At 35.5% G+C, this 22,134-nt stretch overlaps 2 protein-coding genes and 1 long non-coding RNA gene across 7 annotated transcripts in view; 2 read left to right on the top strand and 1 right to left on the bottom strand.

Annotated features, from left to right (window-relative positions):
• The window catches only part of LOC127501565 (histone-lysine N-methyltransferase 2D-like), a 28,986-nt gene extending 27,116 nt beyond the window's left edge, over positions 1-1,870 (bottom strand). For all 5 annotated transcript variants that reach the window (XR_007926636.1, XR_007926635.1, XR_007926637.1 and 2 more), the window contains exon 1: positions 1,595-1,870. The gene's annotated coding sequence lies outside the window, so the exon portion shown is untranslated. The remainder of the gene's footprint in view (positions 1-1,594) is intronic.
• Positions 1,871-3,087: 1,217 nt separating this feature from the next.
• On the top strand, positions 3,088-9,633 carry LOC127501253 (uncharacterized). The gene is made up of 5 exons (XR_007926565.1): positions 3,088-3,216; positions 3,403-3,464; positions 4,171-4,642; positions 5,960-5,988; positions 6,085-9,633. It is a non-coding gene; the product is annotated as an uncharacterized LOC127501253 (long non-coding RNA).
• A 1,684-nt stretch (positions 9,634-11,317) lies between these two features.
• si:ch211-195b13.1 (STKc_SGK domain-containing protein) lies at positions 11,318-18,650 on the top strand. Its single transcript, XM_051873164.1, has 12 exons — positions 11,318-11,813; positions 12,420-12,495; positions 13,624-13,731; positions 13,840-13,897; positions 13,989-14,072; positions 14,156-14,287; positions 14,387-14,499; positions 14,614-14,737; positions 15,442-15,537; positions 15,639-15,794; positions 15,883-15,972; positions 16,926-18,650. The coding sequence occupies exons 1-12, from the start codon at positions 11,744-11,746 to the stop codon at positions 17,091-17,093; spliced, it is 1,275 nt and encodes a 424-aa protein (XP_051729124.1). The 5' UTR covers positions 11,318-11,743; the 3' UTR covers positions 17,094-18,650.
• The last annotated feature ends 3,484 nt before the right edge of the window (positions 18,651-22,134 follow it).

Below are 22,134 nucleotides of genomic sequence, written 5' to 3'. Positions count from 1 at the left end.
TTATAAAGCTTCGATGCATCAGGATATTTATTAATATATCTCCGATTGTGTTCATCAGAAAGAAGAAAATCATATACACCTAGGATGGCTTGAGGGTGAGTAAAGCTTAGAGTAATTTTCATTTGAAAAATTAACTAATCCTTTAAATGCAATTAGCTGAACTTTAGAGTGCTTTTTAGCCCACTTAAGTAGGACTTAAATACATCTTTATATGTAATTTCATAATTACTTATATTGTCTTATATGTACTGACAAGCATTGAAACTTGTATGTCATGTATTTAAAAATATTTGTAATTACACTTTTGTAATAATAATGATGCTGCAATTTAGTATGTTTAAAATATATTAACTTTAAATGTAATATCAAATAACACACCACAGTTAAAATTATAATCAAGTACTTTACATGTACTTTAGTATGTTAGTCAACACATCAAAATAAGCATACTTCTTTAAAGCACTGCAAAATATTATTAAAACATAATTATTTATTTTGGACTTTAAAGTAAAGCCTTTAGTTTGACATTATTATAAAGGGCATTTTTAAAAGTGTACACCTACATGTGTTAAGAAACAGTCATGAAAGTGTACTCTCTTATACACTTAAGTGACTATTTATTTTTGAAAATATACTTTTAAGATTTGAAGTACACTTCAAGTGCACATTCAGTACAATTAAGTGCATACATTTCTTTTTCACAAACAGTACGAGATGAGTTACACATCAAAGTTTCATACTTAAGATGTTTAAAGAGTCAGAAGGACATTGTGAAACTACAGATTGATTTGCAATTTGATAATGTTTTTTTTATCTCTTTTTGCTTCCTTCCTCTTAGTACATACAGTATCACTAGGTCTCAGTACAGTATCTATGACTCAAAAGGAACTGAAAGTAGTTGTTCTTGTTTGAACTTTGATAACAAAAAAAAAAAAAAACTGAACTGACTCTCTTGGGCTTATAAGAAACCAGCTGGCTTGTCATCAGCCCTAGTCACAGATTATTGTCAATGTTAACATTCCATAGCACACAACATTACCCTGTTCTCTTTCGTAAATCATGTCTTTCACATGATAGCAGAGTCTGAAAATATGATCAGAATTTAGAATCAGTTAATAGAACATAATCAGTTAATAATTGCATTTTTAATTTTGTTTGCCAGTACTTCTGTTTTTATTTCTATAGCTGTTTACTTTTTGTAATACCATGATGTAACAAACGTCTTCACTGTAGGTTTCACAATCCCAGGACATGGCTGACCTCTTTATTTTCATTACTCAGGGATTTTAAACCAACTCCTAGTATTAAACTTAGTTGTGTAACATGTCATGTATTGTGCTAAAAACACCTCAGTAATGCTGTGGCTTACTGAAGAGGTATGCTGTTCCTTTTCTAAGTGATCAGACCTATCTAAACTTATTTGGGCGAAAATATCATAGAAAACTAAGTTAATTAAAAGAAAAATAAATTAATTTTCATCAAGGTATAAACAAGTATGGTATAAATATCATACACTGTAAAGTAGTAACCTATGATTGTTAGCTTAAAGGGTTAGTTCACACAAAAATGAAAATTTCTGTCATTAATTACTCACCCTCATGTCGTTCTACACCCGTAAGACCTTTGTTCATCTTCAGAACACAAATTAAGATATTTTTGATGAAATCCGATGGCTCAGTGCAAGATTATTTACACTTTCAAATGCCCAGATAAGGTACTAAAAACATATTTAAAGCAGTTCATGTGACTACAGTGGTTCTACCTTAATATTATAAAGCAACGAGAATACTTTTTTGTGCACCAAAAAAAACCAAAATAACGACTTTTCAACAATATCTAGTGATGGGTGATTTCAAAACACTGCTTCGAATCTTTTGTTTCGAATCAGTGGTTCGGATCGTGTGTCAAACTGCCAAACTGCTGAAATCATGTGACTTTGGTGCTCTGAATCACTGATTCGAAACAAAAGATTTGAAGCTATGTTTTGAAATCACCCATTACTAGATATTGTTGAAAAGTCATTATTTTGTTTTTTTGGCGCACAAAAATATTCCCGTCGCTTTATAATGTTAAGGTAGAACCACTGTAGTCACATGAACTGGGCATCTGAAAGTGTAAATTAACTTGGTGGCAATAGAGGCCTCACTGAGCCATCAGATTTCATCAAAAATATCTTAATTTGTGTTCCGAAGATGAACGAAGGTCTTACGGATGTAGAATGACATGAGGTTGAGTAATAAATTACATTATTTTCATTTTTGGGTGAACTAACCCTTTAAGGAGCTATTTCTACCTGATCTAACTCTTAGATTTATCTTTTTTTGGTGTAACCTATTGTATTTAGGTTGATTCAGTGAACACTTTACAATAAGGTTTCACACAGTTAACACTTTATAATAAGGTAGCATTAGCCAACATAACAATGAGCAATTTTTTTATCATTTATTAATTTGTTAATGTTAGTAAAAATACAATTGCTCTTTGTTTTGTTCATGTTAGTTCACAGTGCATTAATAATCTTAACAATCACAACTTGATTGAATTAGTAAATGTTGAAATTAGCATTGTCTAAGATTATTACATGCTGTAGAAGTATTGTTTATTGTTGGTTCACAGTATCTAATGTAGTTAATGAAATAAAATAACATTAAAACTTAAACCAAACCTTATTGTAAAGTGTTACCATACAATTTTTCACAAATAATATTATATTTTTGACTTCTAATATTTTAAAAATCTAATAATTTATGGTATCACTTGAAGCAGAATACATAGGTTAACAACAACAATTATTATTATTTAGTTAGTTAGTTAGTTCGTTATAGAGAGAAAGAATTGTTTTCTAGCTTGGAAAGTGGCTGAAAAAAAATTCCAATCACAAATAGAATTATCACACTGAGCTAAATTTAGTTAAACAGGAAGTTCTAAGTAATGTAGCAATTGACTGCCATTGCTTGATGAAATCTACCAACACTTTCAGTTCCTCCGCTAAAGCGTCATGGAACAATGTTCTAATTATCTACAATGCGGCTGAAAATAACAATGTGACCTTAAGATGTGAAAATGTCAATAAAAGATGGAAAATCCACTCGGTTTGACAACCAGATCATAGTTCTGCACATCTGTTAGCAATTTAAAAGTAAGAATATAATACCACAGAATTTTTGTAGTATATTTGGCATTAATAACCACATCATAAGGAAGTCAATAAATACAGTGAGTGTACCCTGATGAACTTTACACCCTTTACAATCCTTCTGTCTATAAAAGCTGAATAAGAACATCATGAACAATGAACAAAATCCTGATTTATAGTTGTGTGTAGTCACTTGCAACAGTTTAATAGGAAAGCTCTGCAGTGCTATTGCTGAAATTGCTTTTGTGTCCTTCCTTTGTTTCCAGGCTAACTGAATTGGTCGGCAGAACGTATGGAGACATAAATATTGAGGTGTCCTATTTGAAAGGTATAGGCAATAATAAGGATATAATGGTTTCATTAAACTTCCTGTGTGTCATCAAGCCAGCCGTTTAGAAAGAACAGCCTAGCAGATGCCATTTACGGATGCTACTGGGGTGGTCTCTATTACCCAAAAGGCCATTAACATAAAACTATTCTACAGTGGGGATGAATGTGCACTGGGCAGGAAATCAGTAATAAAAATTTTGATTGTCTCTGGATCGTCTTCCTGATTTAATGAGGAAACCTTTAAGTAACCTTTACATAAGGAAATGTGCTTCTTTTCATTGAAGCACTTCAGCATTTAGCTTTGTTGAATTTGCATGTGTTTTGAAAAAAGCTGAATGTAATTGAAACCATTTGATGTCATTAGGACATTAGAGGTCTTTGGCTATGTAATATATGCGTTATATTATATTATGATTATGTATATATAATAGCCAGTGTATGCACCGCCCCTGGCCTATTTGCACAAATCATGCTGGCCAGGTGTAGCAGCACATTTGCCTGACTACGCAATTCCTAACAGCAAGAAACTAGAAAAACTTGCCAAGTCATTGTTTTTATTAGTTTTATTTCTGTAAGATATTCCCAGAGCGTAGCAATGGACCTGGGAAGTCATTAGAAGCTTATGGCACAATTAAACAAGTGTAGAAGATGGTGCAGGTATTGCCCTAGTGACTGCTGTAACCTGGAAACTGGTTTCCCTATAGGGCGGTACCAGGACACTCGTGAGACGAGCTGCTATCCGACACCTGTCGCTTTGTTTTGTTTGCAAGACTCAAGAACAAGGGAGCTGGGAGGGCAAGTATACGTCACTAGTTTTTGGTTTCAGTTATCATTGAACTGCGAGAAAGACAAGGAAAGAGCAAAAAGAGAGGCAAAGAGATACAGAGCAAGGAGTGATGAGGCCAATAATTTGCTGATCCTTGAAATTGAAGCGATGAGACCGCCTCTAACAATACTGCAGCACTAGAGAGATTTGGACACACACCTACACAACACCCACACACACATATATGTTCACATGCAAAATGTTTCAAAATGATGAACTGCTGAGGATACGACATTAAAATCAGCTTTTAAAAGGATTTCTGACAAAGCACAATAAAGAGGAAGGATCAACTTTGGACTGAGAGATACGCTGTTAAATGACTATGAAGACCGGGAAGAAATCATTCATAGGTAGGAAGTTTTTTTCTACTAAAAACTAACCAAGATGTAACAAAGTTTGTACATTTTACAGGTAACACTTCACAATAAGATTCTGTTTGTTTACTTTGGTAACTACACATGAACTAACAAAGAAAAATACTTCTATAGCATCTGTTAATCTTAGTTCATGTTAATTTCAACATATATAACATTGTTACAATCTGTAGGATGTCTGTTAATGTTATTTTATGGACCTAATATGAACTAACAATACACAGTTGTATTTTGAATTTTAGTTGTATGTCTAATAACTAATCTTAACAAATGTAACAAATGTAGTTAGCGCATTAACTAATATTAAGTAATGGAACGTTATTGTAGAGTGTTACCATTTTACATTACCTTTACAGAGTACTGCTCTGTCATGTTTAACTGTGAAATGTTCTAAATGTCCAATTTTGTGAAATTTATTAAGATGAAATTAAACTTTCATTGATTCTTTGAGAAAAAGAGATTGGTGTACTCTAAATAGTTAATTTCAGAACCAAAACCTTCCTTTTTGGTTCAAAATGACAGAAATGGCAGATATGTGTTATTCTAAACTCCGTCTTTGTGACGTCAAACATATGAATACATCAACATATCACACCCTTTTAGTAAATGGACTTATAGGTGTCCCACTTTTAGGTGTCTAAATACTAGTATGTACTAACATTTAAATGAATCATTTTAACAATGTACTTATTATACATAGGCCTACATGTTTTTACATTATATTTATATTATTAATTACCTGCATGTAATTACATCTATAATTACACTGTAATTACACTGTTGTACTGTTGTTACCCTTCCCTTACCTTTTAACCCACCCTTAAATCTACCCATACCACCAAACCTGTCCCTAACCTTACCCGTATCTCACCTCAATAGCAGCAAAAGTCTTTTGCTATACAACATAAACACAATAAGCACATTTGACTTTTTATGTAAGTACATAGTAGTTAAAGACACCTTATATAAAGTGTGACTGTAAACTTTACTCGCTGTAGCAGATGAAGGAATCGTGATGCCGTACACCTATAGGGTCACCTATCACACAGCACCTATGTGATGCAAAACAAATGCAGCTAACACCTCAATATTTAAAAAATGAGAAAATGGAATGAAATAATGTAGGCCTACTTCTCTTCATGTTGTAGAACATATAAAAAATCGTTATCTCTTAGGTGTAGCAATTTTGAAGAAAATCAGGTGGTAAGGCAAAATATCGTGTATTTGGTTTTTAAAATTAGTTAATAATTAAAAATAGTGATGCATTGTGATGCTGTATGATTTGAATTGTAGGATCCAGTTGAAAAGACAAAACCTCTCAGGTGAGATACACACAAAATCCCATTTTAAATGAGCCAGAAATTGTGGCCAACTTCAATATTGTGAAGTATTTCTGAGGAAAACTGAATATTAAATAGAGGGCGAGGCTCGATTCAGCGCACCTCCTCACCATCTCTCGCTGACAGCAGACTGAGGTGTTTGGTTAAGGATTTTCTGCCCAAGTTGTCAAACTGACGTCATTAGAGAAGAAACACCATTCCAGAGGGGAAGCACATTTTTAGATTTGGACTAAAGATTATGAAAACAAACACTTTTTTAAAACTTGCACAGATTAATTGTTCAACACAAGACTAGTAACAGAATGCTAATAAAGTACATTTTGATTTCATGTGGTGGCAGAAGTCATTGGATATGTATAAACTTTTCATGCCAGGTTACACTGTAAAAAGTAATGTGTTCTATCTACTCAATAAAATTGTGGCAACAGATTACAAGCAATATTATTCATTAAATTCAACATATAAGAACTGAGTTAGAATTAATCAAATTAAAACCTTAAAAGTCAGACATTTAATATGTGTAAAATTAGCAAACACTATACAAAAACCACAAACTGACATAAAAAGCAGAGTCAAACTGAACAACTAAACGAAACACCGATCACAATAATGGTGACCAAACATTTTCCATAAAATCAACATCAACATCTAAACCTCTGTTAATTCATGTGTTTCTCTTTCCTTCAGAGATTCTGCTTGTTATCATCAGGTGTCTTCAATGTTGGCAATAAAAAATAAAGAGTTCTTAATTCATCTTTGACGTCTGCCTGTTATTCAGATATTTTTGTTTAAATTTTACTTGTTTTAAATGGTTGACATTTAAGGAATTAATTTGATTAATTCTAACTCAATTCTATTTGTTGAATTCAATTAATAATATTGCTTGTAATCTATTGCCAAAATTTTATGGAGTAGATATAGCGTATTACTTTTTACAGTTTTTCAAATGTGACATTTGCGCCGCCTTTATAAAAAGGGTAAATATTTGTATAATATTCTGTATATTGTATGAGTTCCTTCTTTTGCCACACATTTTGTAAACATTTTAAGTGCTTTATTTTGCAAAAAGGAAGCTAATTTTACAGATAAAATCATTATCATGGCACATATTGTGTTTAGTAGATCAGCTTTGCCAGTCCATCCATTTATTCATCCATCACAACAGACATAATCCACTTTAGTCTGATTTAGTTGTCTAGGCTTTGATCTCTTTGGCTCTGTGTTTGTTTCATCTGTCACCTGAGTGAGCAGGATGCTCTGTTTCACTTTTACAATTAACCTGCTTTATATACTAAATACACATACATGGCCTAATTGTGCATGATTTATCAGTGCACATTATTCAAAGGGGAAAAAACCTTACCTGTATCTCACCTCAATAGCAGCAAAAGTGTTTTGCAATACAATATGAACACAATAAGTACATTGTACCACCTAATATAAAGTGTGACTGTTAACTTCAATTCTTATCACTCAAACAGAGGAACAACAATGGTTATCTCCCCCACATCAATCTTTGAGAAGTGATCTTTTAGGGGAAATACTGTAGCGTAAAAACCCCAAACAGAGGCATTGTGATGTCATGAACACTCAAATTTTGCTAAGATTTCAGCAAACTTTCTGTGGGAATTCTGTAAATGATCATGGCAGAGACTCAATCAGTGTGAATAGTTAACAAAGAAGACAATATAAAGATATTATTAAATGATATTTGGCGAAAAACAACTGTTTAATCGATATAAATAAATATGTAATTATATTTCTATTTATAAGTAACTATTTCAGGCCATTTTCAGTAGATTTCCTGTAACACTTTACAGAAAGGTTCAGTTCGTTATGTAAAGCATTAGTTCATGGATAAGATATCATGAACACACTTATACTGTACATTCATTAATTTAGGCTAATGTTAAATTAAATATTTAACAACATTATTAATTTATAATTTAATGATTATTTATTTATTAATTAATTATTTAATGATTTTACAATTAATAATTTCTTTCATTTAAATTTATTTAATTTAAAATTGATATTAAATTAACTAATTTCTAGTACTAATTGACTGCCATAGTATTTTTTTCCAACTATGGTAGTCAATGGGGGGCGAGATCTGCTTGGTTATAAACATTCTTCCAAATATCTTCTTCTGTGTTCAGCAAAACAAAGAAATGTATACAGGTTTGGAACAACTTAAGGGTGAGTAAATGATGACAGAATTTTCAGTTTTGGGTGAACTATCCCTTTAACAGTTGCAAAGGCCTCAAAGCCCATTACACAGCTCCTGCTGAGCAAGTAGGGGGAGTCACGAATCAATTAGTCAAGAAAACAAAGAATTGAGATATCAAACATCAAGACCATGTGTCTGACTAGGCAAACAGCAGCTAGAGAGAAATCGATGTATTTTACATGAGTGTGTGGGCATGAGGTTGGCGCAAGCCAGAAAGTCAACCGGCCCTGAGCAGTGAGAGGAGGTGCAGAAGTCAAGCATAAACTCCCTCTTCTCTTCAGATGATTCACTTCCTGCCCACCAGAGTGTGGCAGACGGTATCTGACCAAATGACACTCAGCCTGTTATGCAAATGCACACTCTCAGTTGAGCAAAAGAGACCTGCGTCTCCACGGTAACGTGGCAAGTATAGTAACAGGAAATAAATAGTAATAATTGGATCTCTGACAACTATGACAGAATGACTCATTCAAAGGACCCTCGGTGAGCAGCGGAAAGACTTTGCCACCTGTGCGCTTGGCGTATGAGATACTGTTACAGTAACACGATTATGTGGAAATATGGGCAGGTTAGTGAGGGAAGGAAGAGACAGGACTAACAGAGAAAAGGTTATCAAGCTGAACCACCAGATATAGACACCTGATCTAGGTAAAGACTGGATAATATTGTTGTTTCTCTGTTCTATAGTGTCAGCATAAACAAACAAACAAGCAAGCAAATAAATAATACAAACAACATCTTAAAATGGAAATTTCTCTTTTAAAATCCTACATCTGTTTAATATTCATCAGTTATGAGCTGAAATGCACAGGAACCTGATAAGCACTATCCAGTATTCCAATGAACTAAGTGACCTTCCTCCGAAGAATTTCCCCATCGTTTTTGTCATTTGAAACCTACAGCAGCTGAATTTCCCTCTATGGTCCTCCTAACTGCTATCTGAAAGACAGGATGTTTGGTTGGATACAAAGCATGTAATGCTTAAGTCAGGTAATGTCATGCGATGTCACCTGATCCTGCTCGTGTAAACAGAACTTGGCAAGGCTCCTTCTCCACAGGCCACTTCAAAGAACTCATCCTCTTTGTTTAAAATGAAAGCATAACAACGGCATTATGTGTAGACCGGATTTACAGATAGAACAGGTTATACATTCCAGAAGAAGTCCCAATTGATTCTATGGAAGTGAAAATGCAAATCATATGCACCAAGCTTATTATTGTTTACTAAAACTAGGGCCACGTTTACACTAGTGCGTTTTCGTTTTAAAATGCATAACTTTTGCTACAGTTATGCCTGGCGTTTACACTATGGCGTTTTCGACCCTCAAAAACTGAGACTTACTGCAGAGCCCGTTTTAGTTTGAAAATTCCGGGGTTGCGTTTCAGCGTAAACGTACCAAAACAGAGACTTTTGAAAACGATGGCGTGGCTGCCCACGTGAGTTCTGCGTATCCTTGACGATCATGTAAACAATAACAAGGAGACTGAACTGCAATCTTTACTGGCTTTGTTGTCATTTTTAGCAGCCATTGTGCAGTTAAACTCTGCATATTTTTAATACTGCAGCTGCCTACATGCGCAAGAGGCAACTGTTTACACTGTTTACGGTCATGTGACATACGTTTTTGGTCATGTAGTGTAGACGGAGATCTGTGGAAATGCCAGTGTAGACGCTGTTTTAAAACAAAAACGCACTAGTGTAAATGGGGCCTAAAACCATATTAAAAAATTCCAGTACTTGAATAACTTAGGCCCCATTTACACTAGTGCGTTTTTGTTTTAAAACGGCATTTTAAAATGAAAACAATCCTTGTCTACACTGGCGTTTCCACAGCGTTTCAGAAACAATCTCCGTCTACACTACACGGCCGAAAACGCATGTCACATGACTGTTCATGCACACTGGGCATGCGCGTACAAGTGTAAACAGTTGCCTCTTGTGCATGTAGGTAGTTGCAGTACTAAAAAATGCAGAGTTCAGCTGCACAATGGCTGCTAAAATTACAACAAAGCCAGCAAAGATTGCAGTTCAGTCTCCATGTTATTGTTTACACGGTCGTCAAGGATACGCTGAGCGAATGTGGGCAGCCACGCCATCATTTTCAAAGGTCTCTGTTTTGGTATGTTTACACTGAAATGCAACCCCGGCGTTTTCAAACTAAAACGGGGTCTTGCAGCGTTTTCGAAAATCTCCGTTTTCCAGGTTCGAAAACCTAAATGACTAATAAACAATTTTTTTTTTTTTTAAATTAAACTTAAAAAGAAAATGGAAAATATAAAAATAAAAAATAATTCAAAACATGAATAAAAACTAGTATCTCAATGATACTAAAATAACACTGATATGCACTAAAGGGACAATGCAATATGAATACCACTTTTTTCTGACTCTTCTGTGGGCCAGAGAGTTTTCTATGCCAAGGGTTTTCAGATATTTTGATATCTAAAACCGCCAAATATGATAAATCCTTTTGTGTGGACCTCTTATCTAAAATAAGCAGCTAGATTTTCATGTAAAAAGACACATAAACATTAAAAATATTTATTTAGTATATTACACTTTCACTTTAAACATACACTTTTACAGACCCCCTTTTACTCACTTTTGGCACCCTGGGGGACCCCAATTCAAAATCCGTAGGTTAGTGACCCCCTTGTCCCAGTTGTGCCTCTTGATGTCTAACTTGACAAATTCTGTAATATAAGATTGAGGATGGCATCGTGTTATGACACACTTATATAACTTACAGGGTCAGTAGACCACATTTGGAGAACAGGCTGAAAAATAAATTATGTGGTTCAGAGTATCAGTTTACGTAAGCCTCCATGGCGCAGCCTCCTCACACCCTTGACTTGGTCGGATGGCTTGAACATGATGAGAATCTGTTAAAACACAGGCTTTAACAGATTAATAATGTGCGTCATTATTTGTAAAGTAATACGGAGAATATTTTAGCACATCTGTTGAGGAATGTCTTCCATTAACAGAGAGAGACCTTAATCTCATGTGTATGATGCCTAATGCATTTCATTTCTCATTTTCACTGCTTCACGTTCTTCTTCATCATTACTGATAAGGATTAAGAGTTAATCTGTTACACTATGATGAGATGGTGAGCCAGCTGTGTAGCAATTTTCGATTGATAGAAAGAGTCCGTGCGAGTAATCTGGCTCACTTGAATGGAAGCGCTTCCGTTCCCCTTGCATCGCCCCCTATCGGTGGAACAGAGATTCGTGGGATCCCGTGACGTCACATTTTGCAAGTCTCCTCGGTTACTCAAGTGATGTCAGAGCCTCGCCTCCACAACCACGTGTTCCATATAAAAATACGGGTCCAGCGCTGTCGGGGGAAGACAGTAGCGCTGACCATCCGACAGCCTGGCACCAAAACTCAGTAGTGCGCTTCGTCAAACGGTTTGCTCCTGGGAGATCAGCGCGTTGCAATAAAAGGCTTCTAAAGGAATACATTTCTCCTGTGGATTTATAGCTACTTAGAAAATAATAGTGATGGCAGTTACTCAGGCTGGATGTGACTTGACATACTGCAAGATGAGGGGAATCGTGTCAGTTCTCACCGGTACGTCTCTCTCAACAGATATGAGTTATTCTAATAGACTTTGCTTATTTGGTTATGTTTGAGGTAAAAGAATGTAATTATGTAAAAAAAAAATGTAATTAAACAACTGTAATGAGAGAAAAAAGATGTCTTTGGAGGTGTGATAGCCGTTTTTGTGTTTGTAGTCTATTTTAATTAGGTCTATAATTTATTATTAGGCTACATTAGTCGCATTTTTTTCTATCCTTCTTTAAAAATATATATATTGCATTGCGTTTTTTAATAATTCAATTATGTGGTCGGTGTTTCATGAGAATTATACTTGATCAAATGATGAAATATCGTTCTTGATATTTGTACAGTGAGCACTGCGGTCTGTTGTGTAACACTGACACTGTTCTCGAAAATGCTTAAACCATATTCACACGGTTCCTGAATCACAGCATGTATAAAACATGATTTCTGTCATAGACCTGAAGTGCAAATTATTGTTTTGCCGATAACCTTTGAGATTTTTAAGGATTTCCCTTCACGTATGGTTTGGCAGTTCTTTCATTTCAAATGCAGGGGTGTTAATGACGTCAGCTGTGGATTTCCTTCTGACGTAAATGTTTTTCTTTGTTTCAGCTTTTATTAAAGAAAGGAAGATGGGCTTAAATGACTTCATCCAGAGGCTTGTTTCCAACCCTCCCATTTGTCAACAGTAAGTATGCCAATATTTAATTATATGAGCATTATAAAGGCTAATTAATTATTAGGCTACATGTAGATTTTTGTACCAACAAAAGACATAGGCCAATGAAAAATACTGTAAGAGCATGATTTCTGTGTTTCAAAATCAGCAAGAAAGTGATTCAGGAAATTTCCAGCATTCATTCATCAAGGCAACACTGTAATACTGTAGTGTATTTATATACACCTTCATTGAGGTGACTGTATTAGAGCATGTAATCCCATCATCGGACTTTAGCTGTACATTCTGCTAATTGTGTAGGTTAATCTGTACCGACAAGATAAAGCCAAGCACCAGAATAGTGCTCCACGAAAAGCAGCTGTTCAGGCCGCCGCTTGGCTGCAGTAAGCACCTTTGAGAAAATCCCTAATGTCCCCTAGACGAGGATAAGGGCCTGATTCAATTAAGTGCGGCCCATTTGGTCTTAGAGTCATTCAGGTCGGACCAGCGGAAAATTTCTCACCGTGTCATCTCTACCCTCCATATGCTCTACAATATTCATTCATGCTAGAGGATGCTGGGGGTGTCTAAAAGGTTCGGCCCTCAATAGACTAAATAAAAGTCATCATTTTGGGCAGGATGACTGTTTTTATGAAGGCAAATGGTTTCAATAAAATATTATTTGATATATTTTAGTAGATTTATGTAATCTAATATTCTTGCACCGATAGCAGCTGTCTTGTCAGGTCAAAAAGTCTGAAATTTTGAATTTTCCAAAGTACCAGAAACGGCCCTTCATAAAATTCAACAACACTGCCATCTATCTGCATGCAAAGGCATTACAAGAAATGCTTAAAGGATGAATAATTCATTTAAAGCAGTGGTTCTCAACCTTTTTGACTCAAAGGCCCCATTTCCCAACACAACATTTGAAGACCCTCTATATAATATAATACTTTAACTATAATATAATTTTATAAGTATAACATATTATTTACATAAACTGCGAGTGCCAATATAGGTCAAATTAATTAATCACAATTCATTTTGTTATTCTGTAAGTGTGTTCTTTATTTTTATTTTTTACAAACTGAGTTTTTTTTAACAGAGTTAACTATCTGAACTAAAATAATTAAAAAAAATTTATTTTTTCTCTAGTGCTGAAGTTGGATCATTCTTAAAAATCGATGAAAACCAGAATGAGGAGCTGGAAGAGAATCACCTGTGTTTGACCAATCCCAGGAGCTCTTTGGCTGAGGAAACACAGTACGTAGTTACTCTTCCCTTTTTCCATTCTCAATCTGTTGTTTGGTTAATTGGATTTCAGTCAGTCAGGCTGTTTGCATTACTGATGTTATTTAATTTCCTTAACAGGATCAAACCTTCAGATTTTGACTACTTAAAGATCATTGGGAAGGGGAGCTTTGGAAAGGTATGCACAAACATTTTTCATACAGTCAAGATGTAAACATTTATGTAATATACTTCTAAACTGAGAATGCTAACGGCATCTTATTCCACAGGTTCTGCTCGCGCGGCACAAGGAAAGCGAACAATACTATGCTGTGAAGGTGCTACAGAAGAAAATAATTCTGAAAAAGAAAGAGGTAAGACCTAATGCAATGTTCTCATAGATGTGAAAGCGCTTCGCCACAATCATAATAACAATGACACTCAAAATGTTTTTCAGCAAAAGCATATCATGGCAGAAAGGAGTGTATTAATGAAAAATATCAAGCATCCATTCCTGGTGGGACTGCACTTCTCTTTCCAAACCACAGACAAACTGTACTTCGTGCTAGACTACGTCAATGGTGGCGAGGTTAGTAAACAATGCGTTCATAGCCTGAAAGAAGCCGCACCTCAGCTAAAAAAAGGTTGACTAAATTCATGAACTCATGGTTTTGTTTTTCTCCTGCAGCTGTTCTATCACCTCCAGCGTGAGAGGGTGTTTCTGGAGCCCAGGGCAAGGTTTTATGCTGCTGAAATAGCTAGTGCACTCGGTTACCTCCACTCACTGCACATAGTTTACAGGTATGTGAATGCCTGCAGTGCCTCCTAGTGGAGTAGCAGTTGAACTGAGTACTTGATTCTGTTCAATATAATGGCGACCATGGGGTTTTAACCTTTACCTGTCAATTTTCACAGAGACTTGAAGCCAGAGAACATCCTATTGGACTCTCAGGGCCACATTGTCCTGACAGATTTCGGTCTGTGCAAAGAGGGACTGGAACCCAATGGCACAACCACAACATTCTGTGGAACTCCTGAGGTGAGTCATTCATGAAAGACTGTGCACTTGTATTGTACTTCAAATCTTAAAAGTATATTTTCTTGCAGATAATATTATAATAATGAAATAAAGCGCCACTTAAGTATAGGCTACTTAAAGAGAGTACACTTTTAGGACTGTGTAATACACTTAAGTACACTTTTAAAATGTCAATGATTTAAAGTTTTACATTAAAGTCTATTTTAAATCATTATGTTTTAATAATTTTTGTCATGGTTTAAAGTACACTTATTTTTATTTGTTGACTAACATACTAAACCATATACAAAGTACTGAGTATAACGTTAACTGTATTGTGTTATGCAATATTACCATTAAAGTTAATATATTTTAAACATACTAAATTGCAACTTCATCATTATAAATATATGTAAATACATGACAAACAAGTTTAAATAGAAATGACGTTAAAGTATATTTTAGTTTACTATAAATGCTTGTCAGTACATTCAGCAATACACATTAACCATACTGTATATACATTTCCATTTAATTCCATTTAAAAAACATTACATTCAGTTCACAATTAAGTGTATTCTTTCAAAGTATATTATTTCTGTAATAAGTGCTCTTTTTTTTTTAAAGTATCCTAAAGTGTACTTCTTTTTCATTGGGAAGTTATAAAAATACAAGAACAGTGTTTTAATTTCTGTTCTTTCTTTTTTTCCTCCTTTTTTCCACAGTACTTGGCACCTGAGGTGCTCCAGAAACAGGCCTATGATCGTACAGTAGATTGGTGGTGCCTGGGATCAGTACTGTTTGAGATGCTGTACGGACTGGTGAGAAGAACTATCAAGTCTTTTGCCTGAAAAATGACTAATCAGCTGTAGCAAAGCATACATTTTGCAAACAATTAATCTCTTGGTCTGTGTATTTTCAGCCTCCATTCTACAGTCGCAACACAGCCGAGATGTACAACAACATCCTTCACAAGCCTCTAGTCCTGAAGCCTAATGTGTCCAATGCGGGCCGTGACCTGCTGGAGGGTTTGCTGCACAAGGACCGTACCAAGAGACTGGGGTCCAAAGATGATTTTGTAAGTGGAACAACACACAGGTGCTACTCGCATATGGTTTATTTTCCTGAGATTTGTGATTCTTATACACACTTTTGCTTATTTGTAGCTGGAGCTGAAGTTCCACAGCTTCTTTTCTCCCATCAACTGGGACGACCTCATGGCCAAAAAGATTGTTCCTCCTTTCATTCCTACAGTGGTAAGTTAACTCTTTACCTGTATATTAATAATTAGTAATAATATATTTAAATAGATGACATATAAGTCTCAAATAAGGCATTAAAGGGATAGTTCACCACAAAAATGAAAATTCTGTCATCATTTACTCACCCTCAAGTTGTTCCAAACCTGTACAAATTTCTTTGTTCTGATGAACACAAAAGAAGATATTTGAAAGAATATCTCGCCCCCCCCCCCCATTGACTACCATAGTATTTTTTCCCCTACTATGGTAGTCAATGGAAGGCGAGATCTGCTTGGTTACAAATATTCTTCAGAATATCTTCTTTTGTGTACAGCAGAACAAAGACATTCATACAGGTTTGGAACAACTTGAGGGTGATTAAATGATGACAAAATTTTCATTTTTGGGTGAACTATCCCTTTAAGGCAAGACACCACAGATGAATAGAGTAAATTTAATTAAAAATTTAGACTAATAGATATCACCACCCTTCCCCAGTAAATCAGAGCATGTTAAGTAATTAAATTCTGTATTACAAGTTTTCTAAATTGTTGTTTAAATATGCAAATGAGTTAAATATTAAATATTAAAATACTCTCATTTGCATACATTTCCAGAACAATCTGAACATTGGATAAAGCCAGGTTCAAAACATATTAGATAATGGAGATTTCTGGTTTAGTGCATACAAAAAAAAAAAAAAACACATTTGGTGAAAAAGGCCTTTAGAGGTATGTTTTGTATTTGAAATCTACATATGCAAATACTTAAAGTATAATAATAAACCTTTTCCTTTCCACTAGTCTACATATTATGGAAGCAAAATAGCCCAAAATCTTAAAATTGACCAGTGCATTAAAAAAACAATGGTTTTGCCTGTAGTGTCTTGCCTTAAAGTATATTTTAGTTTATCATAAATCTTTGTCTCTATATAGATATATAATAAATTGTCTCTATTAATTCTACAGAGTGGTCCCACTGACCTTCGGCACTTTGACCCAGAGTTCACACACTTACCTGTGTCGACCTCCCTATGCAACAACGATTACCTGCACATGACCAGCAGCGTACGGGAGGCTGCCGGAGCGTTCCCAGGTTTTTCTTATGGTCCTCCGGCTGACCATGCCTTCCAGTAATAGCCTCCGTGACACCATCCAGAATGTCCATTCCAGCATCGAGACAGAAGAAGGACCACAGGGTGGGACACTTAGCTCTTCCAATTTATTTGCATGTACGACCTGGCAGCACAAAGGGACACTGATGCAACCCGGACACTCGTGCATGCCCAGGAGGAACATGAGACGTTATAGGACTACAGTAACAACTTCCGGAAATTATGCAATGTGTGCCAATGTTTGCAGAGCGGACCTGAGCTCCTAGAGAGAGAGATTAGAAGTGCCTGAGAGTTAAACTGATGATCTATGGGGAAAACAATAACAGGCAAAATGAGCTTGGCACCAGCTACTGGGCGAGATGCCTTCTGTGATCTTTTACATTTGATCAAAAATGTCTTTGGATGATGTTTTATTTAATTGTATTTGTCATGCATTATTGCACAGTGGAGGTAAAGGATGAAGAAAAGTACAAAATATATGAATGGTTCGAAAAGGGGAATGATATACATCAACCCCTATCAGTACAAGAGGATACACAGGCTGTATGACTCAAATATCAATACATTTTTAATGAATGCGTTTATTATCTTCTTTCTATTGACAAATGTTAATTTAATAACTGCAATATTTATCATGTTGCATTATTTTAGTGTGGTTTGGCTTAACTCTTCAGTCCTACTCAGATTTATATTAGAAGGGAAATTAGTTTAGATTACGAAGCCACAAGGCTTTTAGCTGTGATTATTTGTCTGAATGAGTAGAAGACATCCTGTGTTCCTCCTAAAACGAATATTTTGTCTTACAAGTACTTTCTTTCCCTTTTTTCTCCAATGCCAGCACTTTTACACAATATGCCAGACACTGTGTTTCTTGGGAAGGCAATTTTACTAGTCGTACATTACATTCTTTTATCATACATTTAGTGAGATGGATGTATGTTTTAAACATCCTTTTATCACCATTATCTGAAGCGATTGCTGTCTACCGAAAACACAGCATGTCGATTAGATTGTATTGAAACCCTTTGCATCATGTATAGAAGTTATATATACTAGCCCAAAAGGAACTGTGTCTTTTTTTTGTTCAAATTGTGCCTGTTCAGCTAATTTATGTATGTTGTGATGCATTTCCAAGTGTGTCTATCATTCCTGTCTGCATCGTTCTGGGTTGGACAGGGACAAGGAATGCTGTGCAATAGAAATGGTGACTTGATAGAGATGTGAACAATTTGTCATGCAAGACGTTGTTGTTGGGACGATTGAGTGGCATCGGCTTAATGAAGAAGAGGGGTTTGGATGCCCTCATGAAATGCATCCCTGTTTTAATTGTAATATATTTCATATCACTGGACCAGTAATGCGCAATACGTTGTTTTTTAGATTACTGCAAACATGGCAATATTGATAAAGTTTATTTTCTTCCATTTTTGGAAGTTATTCATATATTGTTTTATATTTTTCCATGTATATTTATTTACGTCACATATTGTACCTCTAATGATCAGAGTATTAAATTCTTAGAATGATGAAATATTGGAGAATGATCTATTTGAATGCAAAATAAATATTTAAAAATGAATCCATGGGTACTTATTCCTCACTTTTGTTTTGATATTTGATTTGTTCGCTTTAATTTCAGTTTTGGGTTGTGAATCTTCTCATGTCATCCATCCAGGGTATTTCACTTCCCAAGCCCCGAAATGCTGCAATCCTACACAAGAGATCTGTGAAATAGATGAATGAATGGAGTTCTTATGAATGGAGTTCAAGAAACAATTCTTATTATCAATGTTAAAAGCTTTACACATACACGCACATATATATATATATATATATATATATATATATATATAATAAGAATATAGATTAGACAAAATAAGACAGATCATACAAATAAGATATTTTACATAAAAGATGTTTACATATAATCCATAAGACAAAAAAATAGCTGAATTTATTAAAATGACCCAGTTCAAAAGTTTGTGAACCATTGATTCTTAATACTGTGTGTGGTTACCTGGATGACCTACGACTGTTTTTTTTTTGTTTTGTGATGGTTGTTCATGAGTCCCTTGTTTATTCTGAGCAGTTAAACTGAGCTCTGTTCTTCAGAAAAAATCTCCAGGTCCTGCAGATTCTTCAGTTTTCTAGCATCTTTTGCATATTCGAACCCTTTACAACAGTGACTGAATGATTTTGAGATCCATCTTTTCACACTGAGGACAACTGAGGGACTCAAACACAACTATTAAAAAAGGTTTAAACATTCACTGATGCTTCAGAAGGAAACACGATGCATTAAGAGTCGGGGGGTGAAAACTTTTGAACAGGATGAAGAGGTCCAATTTTTTCTTATTTCACTTGAATATCATTTTTTTTCATTTAGTACTGCCCTTCGGAAGCAACAGAAGATACTTGCATGTTTCCCGGAAGACAAATTAAATACAATTTACTTTGATCTTCAAATTCCAAATGTTTTCACCCCCCATCTATTAATGCATCATGTTTTTTTCTGGAGCATCAGTGAATGTTTGAACCTTTTTTAATAGTTGTGTTTGAGTCCCTCAGTTGTCCTCAGTGTGAAAAGATGGATCTCAAAATCATTCAGTCACTGCAGTAAAGGGTTCAAATATGCAAAAAATGCTGGAAATCTGAAGAATCTGCAGGACCTGGAGGATTTTTCTGAAGAACAGAGACCAGTTTAACCACTCAGAACAAACAAGGGACTCATGAACAACCATCACAAAACAAAAAAACAGTTGTAGATCATCCAGGTAACCACACACAGTATTAAGAATCAATGGATCACATACTTATGAATGGGGTTATTTTAATAAATTCAGCTATTTTTTTTGTGTTGTGGATTATATGTAAACATCTTTTATGTAAAATGTCTTACTCAGGACAGTATGTCCTGTGTGTGTGTGTGTGTGTGTGTGTGTGTGTGTGTGTGTGTGTTTTAAGGTCAATACTATTAGAACTAATATTATTTTAGTGCTTATTTTAGTAATACTATTTTAGTGCTTGATCTGAATGCAGCTTTTAGCATGGTAGATAATGGGATTTGCATTGACCACTTAAGTCAAGATCAAGTGCAAAAAAAAAAAAAAAAAAAAGCAATAAAGTGGTTCTCGGATGAACACTGTATGATTTATAGTTCTTAACGATTGTTGCTTGTCAGAGTGTACAAACATGATCCCAGCTGTAAGCCATGTCACACTGTGGGACATCAGTTGTCTTTAATGTCAGACTGTAACACAGTCAAGTTCTCTTTCTAACATCTATTCAGTGTTTCACTATTGGAACGCCTCAGGTGTGACCGACTGCTGAAGCACCAATTACACCATGTCTGTCAGACTGACAGACCAATCGCCACAGCGATCAGGGAGTCCCTGCTATATAACTCGCTGCAGCCCACTACAGCGTCATTCTCACTTTCTTCCCCATGAAGATTGTGCAGCTGTACTCACTGACACATTATTGGATTTACTGCTGAACAGTTTATGGACAAAGCAAACACTGTAAATCTTATATTGCTGTTAGCTAGGTGCGTTTTGTTAGAGTATAGGAAAACATCTGCGTCAAGGTGAGTTTTTCCCATTCCAAAGAGTTTTTTTTTAACTCTTTGGAATGGAAAAACTCACCTTGACGCAGATGTTTTCCTATACTCCTTATTTTCCAATCAAATACGATTTGGGAAATAAGAGTTCATTTTCAGAAAGAACTCTGTATAACACTGCTCTGAGGTGGTAAACTTTCACGTCACCATGAGAGTTTACTGAACAAAGAGAGTGAAGAGAGTTATGGCCACTGCTTGAAAGGCAGAGAGCATGGGGGGGAAGATGCTCCCCGCCGATTTCAGCAAAAGATCCACCCTCTGCATATCATGCTTAGATGTTAAGCACACCCAAGCTGTTATATCTAACTCAGTTGGCTGCTCTATTTGTTCTGGTTTTCCTACTAAGACCCGGGAAAGGAGACTGAAGGTCACTGTAACAGGAAACAAGGACCCATGCTTCTCCTCTCAGCCCAGAGGGGAGACAGCTAAGCAGCCACAGGAGCCTGATAACTGGGGTGATATTATGGATGTTGAATCTTCTGATCACCCCCCCTCTTTGGTGATGCTCTTGCAGGTATAGTGGAAGAAGATGATGATGAAGATGAGGAATTATCCCCCCATCTTCTAGACAATGATGAAGAGGAGAATGATGACACCATCCTCCCACCTAATTCATCTCGTCCACCTATAGTAGCCAGAGTAGACCAGTGTGTATGTGTGTGTCCTGGTAAACCCTATATTATGGGGACAAAATGCTCTCACAAAGATGGCAATATCTGAAATCCCTGTGCTTGTGGGGACATTTTTTGGTCCTTATAAATCATACTGATGTTTTTTGAAAATGTAAAATTATTTGCCAACGCTGTTCACATTAGCACCATGACCCATGCGTGTAATGCTTACACAGGAGCCAGCCAATATTGAGCTGCCATTTGGACGTAAACACGGAAGCTCTGAACTGCGTTCAGTGCGTCAACTACGTACGAATCTGACAGGGTAGAGAAGAAATTGTTGAATAAAGTTGTTATTTTTGTTTTGTTTTTGCGCACAAAAAGTATTCTTGCTTCATAACATTAAGGTTGAACCACTGTAGTCACGTTGACTATTTTAACAATGTCTTTAATACCTTTCTGGACCTTGAATGACGGTAATTACGTTGCTTTCTATGGGGGATAAAAAAAAACTCATCAAAAATATCTTAATTTGTGTTCCAAAGATGAAAGGTCTTACAGTTTTGGAACGACACAAGGGTGAGTAATGACAGAAATTTCATTTTTGGCTGAACTAACCCTTTAACAGTATTGTTGTGTGCCATCTCCACCAGGAAAAACTGGACAATATTGATGTGAATAAGCCAACAGTTAATTTGACCGATGTAGACATGTGTTTGGCTTCTTCAAATAGCAAGGAACAAGACCCTAGAAACATTCACATTGACTATTGCATTGCACTATGAACGGAGTAAAGTTAGAGTAAAGTCTCTGTTAAACTGCCTCCTTGTTAT

The sequence above is a fragment of the Ctenopharyngodon idella genome, chromosome 19, assembly GCF_019924925.1.
Source record: "Ctenopharyngodon idella isolate HZGC_01 chromosome 19, HZGC01, whole genome shotgun sequence".
Classification (NCBI taxonomy): Eukaryota; Metazoa; Chordata; class Actinopteri; order Cypriniformes; family Xenocyprididae; genus Ctenopharyngodon; species Ctenopharyngodon idella.
This window is presented reverse-complemented; position numbering and strand designations above follow the sequence as displayed.

Coding starts and splice junctions, on each gene's coding strand:
- si:ch211-195b13.1 (XM_051873164.1), top strand. CDS start 11,744: ATGGCAGTTACTCAGGCTGGATGTGACTTGACATACTGCAAGATGAGG. Junction 13,732..13,839: donor TCTTTGGCTGAGGAAACACA/GTACGTAGTTAC, acceptor TTTCCTTAACAG/GATCAAACCTTCAGATTTTG. Junction 13,898..13,988: donor GGAAGGGGAGCTTTGGAAAG/GTATGCACAAAC, acceptor CTTATTCCACAG/GTTCTGCTCGCGCGGCACAA.